The 8,045-nt window shown below is 36.8% G+C and overlaps 1 protein-coding gene across 3 annotated transcripts in view; it reads right to left on the bottom strand.

Moving 5' to 3' along the window:
• Positions 1 to 555: 555 nt before the first annotated feature.
• The window catches only part of SLC30A4 (solute carrier family 30 member 4), a 41,097-nt gene continuing 33,607 nt past the window's right edge, over positions 556 to 8,045 (bottom strand). For 2 of the 3 annotated variants that reach the window (XM_069596655.1, XM_069596654.1), the window contains 4 exons: positions 7,450 to 7,651; positions 6,527 to 6,632; positions 5,628 to 5,762; positions 556 to 5,011 (listed from right to left, as the gene is read on the bottom strand). In XM_069596655.1, the coding sequence (XP_069452756.1) occupies positions 4,857 to 5,011; positions 5,628 to 5,762; positions 6,527 to 6,632; positions 7,450 to 7,651 (598 nt within the window). In that variant the 3' untranslated portion in view covers positions 556 to 4,856. Of the gene's footprint in view, positions 5,012 to 5,099; positions 5,219 to 5,627; positions 5,763 to 6,526; positions 6,633 to 7,449; positions 7,652 to 8,045 lie in introns of those variants that run through there. The other variant, XM_069596656.1, reaches the window with a different exon arrangement.

Raw genomic sequence — 8,045 nt, 5'->3', positions numbered from 1 at the left:
TAATTTTCACATCATGAAATATTACTGATTTTTTAACGTTAAAAAATGAGAAAACCACCCTCAGCAACTTGGGCCATACAAACAGATTGTGGCAGATGGGCCAGTGAGGTGTGGTGTCTGAGCCCTGGTCTGAAACAGTTGGAGGTCCTTGGGGCACTAAGCTCACACTTTCCGATGGGCCTCACCAAACTCACTCCCACAGCAGCTTCTTTCTTTCTTTTCTGCCGTTGTTGCTGGGCTGCAGGGACATCAAAAGGGGCTCATATGGGAATTCCCTGGAGGTCCAGTGGTTAGGGCACCCCACTCCCACTGCGGGGGTCCAGGCTCATCCCTGGTTGGGGAACTAATATCCTGTGTGTAGCATGGCCCCCCAAATTTTTTTAAGAAGTGATGGATATAAAAAGATAAAAGTTATTTCAATCTCTCTTTTATCCTCTCTGAAAGATTTTCTTCAGGTTTATTTCTTAAACATCTAAGAGGCCATTAAATTGGAGATTCTAAAACTAGATAGCTTAAAATCTATTTTTCAATGCTTTTCTTTCTATGAAGATTACATTTTGAGGCCTATTATGATTATTTATTCAATTTTAAATACATAGAAATTTAAGGCACTGTACACTTTCATTTTTTTAATAAACCACATGGCAAAACAATACTTTAATAAATGTATAGGAAATTACAATTTGAAGATTGCAGATTCAGTACATATACATATACTATAGTTTGATTTTAAATTACATGGACAGACTCCAGCTTCAAAATCTTTCTAAAATCAATCTTTATGCAAAATACCTGGTTTCTGAAAGTGTATATGGGAAAGTATATACAATTTCTTCAAGTGTGATATGGCTTACTTATTAACATGTATTTATTTAGAGAAGCATAAGCTTTCCAAATATACATTATCTTTCAGGTGCAAAGCTGACATACTGGCACATTTTAATTTTGTTGCAGTTATTTCAGAATATACTTAATTGTAATATTTAAACTGACACTGTCATAGGTTTAACTGGGAAAGTCTTCTTAAGTGTTTTCCAATCTTACCAAAAATTAGAAAATGTTTGTTGGTCATCACAATTTGACTAGAAGAACGGGTTAAATCTTTTGAAAGTGAGAATTCAATGACTGGCTGGCTGGAATGTGTAATGGAGGGGCACACACACAATTTAACACTGAGGACTTCCCACGATGATTCTTCTCTACAGTTTGTGTGCTCCTACTGGCATCACAAGCAATATCCCTGGCTAGCGATCGGTAACATAAATGTGAAGCCCTGTCTGGTGGGATTCACAGGACGGATCTGTAGCTAGGGTTTGCAAATGATATCGTGGTTAGAGAGACATTAGGCATAATCAACAATTTGGGGGATCAAGCTGGCCTCCCCTCAACAGAGCATACTGCAAAGTGTCACTTTGCATTTGTGACTAATAATACCCAGCTGGCTCCTAAGTGAAGCTTGATTCAAAGACAAACTGAACCCGATGAACTAGTCTTGTGAACACATTCTGTAACTTTAAATTTACTCTATGTAAGGCAGAGGCAACAGCAAAAGTGTCTAAAACCTTATTCCAAAGGGGCTCAAATTCTATATAAGAACACCTTATTTCATTGAACCAACTGAAGAAAACACATTTAGCCAACTGTGCTTGTTTCAGAAGTGAGCGCTTCTCTGTGGTGAGAGTGGTTATTTGAATCTTAGCAGTGATCCTGGCTTGCGATTGTGCAGCGCATCTACCATACTTACCATAAAGCTCGGCATGCAGAAAAATTTGGATCAGGAACAATCAGCAGCTTAAACAAAGGTTCTACCCTACCCAGAAACACATTTATAAGTGGTGCTTTGTCTCTGAAGGATGGTTTTTCCTCATATTAAAATGAAAGGGAAGCTCATATATCTGATCCTGCCTGTGTCTATTCTGGGAAAATTCTACTGAAGACAAACATTCAGTGAGGACACCTGAGCTCAAGATGTAGAACCAGAACACGGAGACTCCTAAGAGCAGGAAACTAGTTTTAGAAAATGGGAACGAAGCACCCCAAGTGGAAAACAGTAAAATAAGAAATCTAGTGATTTGGCAAGCAGTACTGATGGGAGCTGCAAGTTGTGAAAATCCAGGCTCACATTACACAGGGAATAGCTAATGGAAAATGTATGGAGGAATTCTGTCGCTTCTGGTTCTGCATTTCAAAGCCCTCTGAAGTATGCCTTATGCAACTATATTCCCCATGTTATATTTCTAAAGCAGTATGGTCATTAATGAAACAATAGGCCATGAAAGTCAAAATGCTGCATCTGGCCAGAGCTATGGAACACAGGTTATACACATAAGTAACTCTGATTATTTGCAAATAATAACCAAAATACACCTCACTGAAGAACTGCCCAGTTTTTATGTTGTGATCTGTTTTCCTTATGCAAAATTAATAATGCTAGGTGTTTATACAAACAGCCACTGCCTTTGCTGGGCAATGGAGAGCCCTTTTTGACAGCTGGCTGAGGAGTATAACTAGGGGCTGTAACTAGGCGGGGGAAGGACAGACCAATTGTACAATTCCTGGTCATATCTGCTAAGTTCACATCCTTCTCTGTGGGTCTTACAAAGTTACAAGTTAAATCTATCAATTCTCAAATCTTATACTCCCAGTGAAGTACCAGTACAAAGTCTATAGTCCTTGCTACAAAAAGCAAAGCATAGGAAAACTTCATGTGTTTCTCATTTTTAGGAGAACACTGTAAGATTTACAAAAGTTTTTGGTCTTTCTGCATTTTACAAAAGGATCCTTTCAATCCTCAAATGTATTTCAGACTATTTCATCAAGTAACTTTCCAAGGAATGGGTTATTTATGAAAAGTCAGACATAGCTATTTAAGATAAAGGAAAATTTATAAGAAACAAGCTGGGTAGCTATGAGGAACAATTTGCAAATACGGGGAAATCTATTAGCATAATTAATGCATATTCTTTTTCCTTCTCTTGCTAAGTGCGCAAAGTCTACAAGTGCCCAAATGTCCACTGAAATGCCTCTCATTTATTCTTACTTGCTCTCTGTATTTTAATTTTATATTTATTTTTATTTCAACAGCTTATGTGCTACTGAAATTTTTGAAAAATTCAAATCTTTTTTTTAAAATAGATTCACAGTAAGAATCTCATAAAGTTATTATTCAACAAACACGAAGTTTTATTAGGAACCATTAATCCTCATCTACCCTTTTACTGGATACTGTCAACAATAAATTTTGGGGTAAATCCAGGTTTTATCTTAGGTTTATTACATAGTGAGGTATTTGGCAGAAAGATAAAGCGTGTGTCCTGTTCATTTATATCAGGAGTCATCTGCATGCCCATCTAGGATTTCAGTTCACAACTTGCTTGGTACACTGCTGCTCTACTCTGATTCTGAGGAATCAAGGGACTGTATCTGTTCTTGGTATACGAAACTGTTCTTCTTGAAAATGGATTTCTAACATGCATAATCTCAAAACCAACAGTTGCAAAATGAAACACGAATCTTCACAGCTGCCTCTTTAACACAATCGTTACCAATTAGTTGCCTCTGCTCTGAAAACTTTTATGTTTAGCCTCCCCACAACAGATTTAATGTCTATCCCCATTCCCCTGCTTCAAAACACAAGAACACACAAGGTCAAAAACCCTTGAAAATTTTGTCTTCTCAGAATAATATTTTCCCCCAGTCCCTTTGGGCATTTCTGTTATGATATTATTATTGGAAAAACTTCAAAATTATATCCTGGGATTTCTGGAGTCCGCGGAGAATCCCTAACCTGTACCATTGATCTGAAATTCTTCCTGGAGGAACGTGGTTGGTCTACACATGAGAGGTGGAGGGCACACTGAAACTTAGTTTCCCAGAGTTCTACCCTGAAAGGGCTCCCACAGATTAACTGGTATGGAAGCAGGAAGGAAGGTACCAAGCAACTTCCTGTACAAAAGGCAAGGCAGTTCTTAAAAGGACAGAGGGTCATTGTTTACCTTCTGCAGTCTCTTGCTGTTCTTAAAATAATTCCATGAACAAGTGATTTCAGGAAGACTTAAATCTGAAACCCCACACCCCATTGTTACTCCTAAGTTTTTTTTTTCAAAGTATCATATTGTAATTTGAGTTTATGATTCACTTCTGCTATTCAGAATAACACAGAAAATATCTCCTAAACAATGTAATATCAGTGGCCACAATATGTAAATATTTGATTCTGATAAGATTACAAATAACCAAAAATGCTAACTGTGAGATACAAAACCCTGTACTATCTGGGAAAAGGTGATTACAAAGTATAACAGTAAGAGTCAAACTTATTTGTGAAATAAAACATTTCTGAAACTCTAGGAATACATGCTTATTCCACTCTCTGGATAATTAGTAGTACTTTGAGAAATTTGGTAAAAAGAGAGCTGGGTGTCAAATTCAAGAAGCTGGGTTCAAGATTACATAATAAAAAAAAATCCGTTTTCCAGCACTGGCTTGATATAAAAATGGTCTTTAAAAAGGATTTTTAAATGCAAATACTGAATTCTTGATGCTTTCTTTAAGACATGTACTGTCATAATTAGTGAAGTACGGTCTTGGATTGTCTTCTATGAGGTATCTGTAGAGTCATGTCTCATTCTGTAAACAGTGTTTTAGAAACATCTTCACATGAGAATCATGGTGAAGTCTCATTTTACCATTAAACAGAAACTAGCACTGACAGGCTGGAGTGTCTGTTTTGAGAGACTGGTGCTTGATAGTGACACTACTGTCAGGGATTCCATTCCTCACTCAGGTGTGCATTTATTGCTCTCACATCTGTGACTGCAGGATAAATAAGGCAGCAGTCTCTCATACATACACAGTTAGGAACTGGGACTCTGACAGTTTGCACAAGTTCTTTCCACTTCTTGCCTGTAACTCTGAAGCTGAATAGTACATTTATACATGCCAAACGTGTTCAATAATAAATGCTTTGCTTTGGACTGTACTTCCTCCCATTTAGATGAACTTCCAGGAACTGCAATATCAAGAAAATATCATTACTATTCACTGCACACTGTTACATATTAGTGAACAAGATAAAGGGCAAAAAAACAATCATACTATTCTGTGTACATGTTTTTATTAGTGTGAGTTCTACCCTCTTGAAGCTGTTCTGTTAGAGAAGTGTTTCAGTTCACAAAGCCAGAACAACTTCTTCTTATTCCAGTTTCTCTGGTCCACTCTTGCATAGAGAAAGAACACTAGGCATCAATTACTAGTCTTTCATCTTTTGTAGTCTTTTTTAAAAAGTCATAAGCGTGTATTATTTTGATAAAAAATAAAAAGCATCAATCTGTGAAATGTTTAAATAAAAACATAGAGTCTAGCTTTTTCTATATAGAAAAAACATGGTAAATATACTTTATGCCTTTAATCTGAAGGCAAAAAATCAATCTGTAATATCTCATCAAAGAGAAAATGATTGCTCTGCTATCATTATATTGACTTGCAACTCACCTTTTGAAGAGCTTCACCCTTCCCTTAAAATAAATCTTTCTAGCAGAAAAGTCTTCCTATTTACTCCTAAGGACAGTTGTTTAATTCCAAAGATAGAAGTCCACCAACCCCAGCATTTACCGTCAGCAACGTACTTAGCTGTATGTGTACTATGGCAGTAGGTTTTCCTGAAGTGAGAGACCAGATATTTAAATCTTCCACTGAATGTACATCTTCTATTTTCATCAAAGCTTCTTTGATACAGTCTACGTTCAAATGGCTTGGTACACCTATTCAGAATGGATCATTTATAAATAAAGGCTATTTTAAGAAAAAAGTTATATATTACTAATATGACATTTTTTAAGAAAAGAAACCAAATGGGTTTACCTAATTCAGTTTAAATTAATACTTTAAATTATATTAAAACTTTAAGATAAACTATGCATATATATATATATAGCAGGATATACACTAGAGGTTAATAAATACTTAAAAAAATGCTCACCAAAAAGAAATGTCAACCAAATCAGAATACTTTAATAAATAAGCTAGGACAGACAAAAAAGAAAAAGGAACATACAATGATGATAAACCTACTTTTGAGAACTCATGGTTACATGCTTATATTTAGTAAGGCAGGAATGTTAGAGATTGAATAGCAAGTTAAATGGGAATTACAGACTTAATACATGAATTACTAAACATAACTACATTAAGAATCATGAGTTGCATTCTTGTCCTAGCTCCACAGTTTATTAGCAGCATGACCTTAATGAACTTGTTACCCCACTGTGCCAGTTTTGTTGTTGGTAAATGGGGATAATAACGTTTGCCTTGCCTACTTTTCTTGGCTATTACAAAGATCAAATGGGTAATAGATGGGAGAGTGCATTGACTCTTGTATGTTTTTTCATGTAAGGTGGTATTATAGACTAATAAGTATTAGTAAAAAGAAAGACATGACTCCTACCCTAGAGAATCCCTCCCACCAACAGCCCCAATCTGATTTAGGGAAATAATTAACTCACAATGGGGATACCAGACAGCTTACCTTCTAGAATTATCACTACTGTGTCCCATATGATTCGAAAGGTTGTAAAAACCACAAGTAATGAAAACACATATGTACAGATGGGATCAGCAATCCTGTATTCTGGCTGAAAAGAGACAAATCAAAATTGTGTGATTAAATACAAACAGATATAAAACAAGTCTGAAAAGCAAAACAAGGCATACTCTGTCCCTTCTTTAGCAGGACTGGAGCATATCTTTAAAACTTGGATATTGCCAGTCGAGAAATGTCTACTGTTCTTTGTGAGACCCATTTCCAGAAGTTTAGCCATTTGTTCCACTGTTTTCCTCTGTGCCTCCTCTAAATCTTCCACCCACAAGCCACAGACCATCAGAATTGAAAGGAGTTTCAGCAGCTATCCATCTGGTCTAAGCCCCTCGTATTAAAGTGGAGAGAACTCAAGTTTAGAGCTGGGGGACTTGCTTAAGATCAAAGCATTACAGCCAGAGCCAACATTAGAACTCAGATCTCTGAATTTTCATTGCGGTATATATTCTAGTACCTAGTAGTTGAGTGTTAAAGCTTAAAATTGAGTTTTTCAGTGAAAGCACTACCAAAACCAATAGATAAGTTATTCCTTGAGGTGATACTATTCTGACTAGTGCTAGTATAAGAGCGATACTGATAGTTCAGGTATGTTTGCATAACGCAAAGTGAATAGGACTGGCACTGGTGTCTAGCATACCGATAAAAGATAATCGTGACTTTTAGTTTAGTTTTGTTTTTTGTTTTGGCCGAGCCACACAGCATGTGAAATCTTAGTTCCCCAAAAAGGGATTACACCCATGCCCCCTGCATTAGAAGCACAGAGTCTTAACCACTGGACTGCCAGGGAAGTTCAGTCATTTTTAATGTTGAAATTAAATAATATTTCAAAATAGAAGAATTAGTGATTATGTTACCTTGAATCGTATGATGTATGCAGCTATTAGCACACCAACACTCTGTACCAGATCCCCCAATGCATGTACAAATGCAGCTCTCACTGCCAGGCTATCCTGCCCTTGGTTGTGTCCACATCTGGGACCTGTGGTAGGAGAATTTGAGGGCAGGGAGTGGGAATGGGCATGATGGTGACCAGATTGGTTCAACAGAAACCCCATTCTGTTAAGAATAAAAGAAAAGATTATTATTCTTTCTAATATTATTGATTAAAATATTTGTTACTAATCAGGTACTAATGAGGCAACATGAAGCTCATTCATTTAATTAATATTTGAACACCTATTATGTATCAGGTACTGTTCTAGGTGTTGGGGTCAAAATAGTGGTAAGGCAGACATATCCCCATGGAACTCATGTTCCAGTAGAGAGGGCAGAGAACTAACAAATAAATACATAATGTACTGGTTGACAATGTGAATGCTTTGAAGAAAAAGTAAAGCATGGCAAGGAGATGGAGAGTGATGGGGAGTGATGAGAAAAGGCCTCACTAGGATTCTGAGTAGAGACTTGAATGAAGTCAGGAAGCAAGCAGTGGTGGAAGAGTGTTCCAGGC

The sequence above is a fragment of the Ovis canadensis genome, chromosome 7, assembly GCF_042477335.2.
Source record: "Ovis canadensis isolate MfBH-ARS-UI-01 breed Bighorn chromosome 7, ARS-UI_OviCan_v2, whole genome shotgun sequence".
In the NCBI taxonomy this organism is placed as follows: domain Eukaryota; kingdom Metazoa; phylum Chordata; class Mammalia; order Artiodactyla; family Bovidae; genus Ovis; species Ovis canadensis.
The sequence above is the reverse complement of the archived record's forward strand: the minus strand, read 5'-3'. Positions and strand labels throughout refer to the sequence as shown.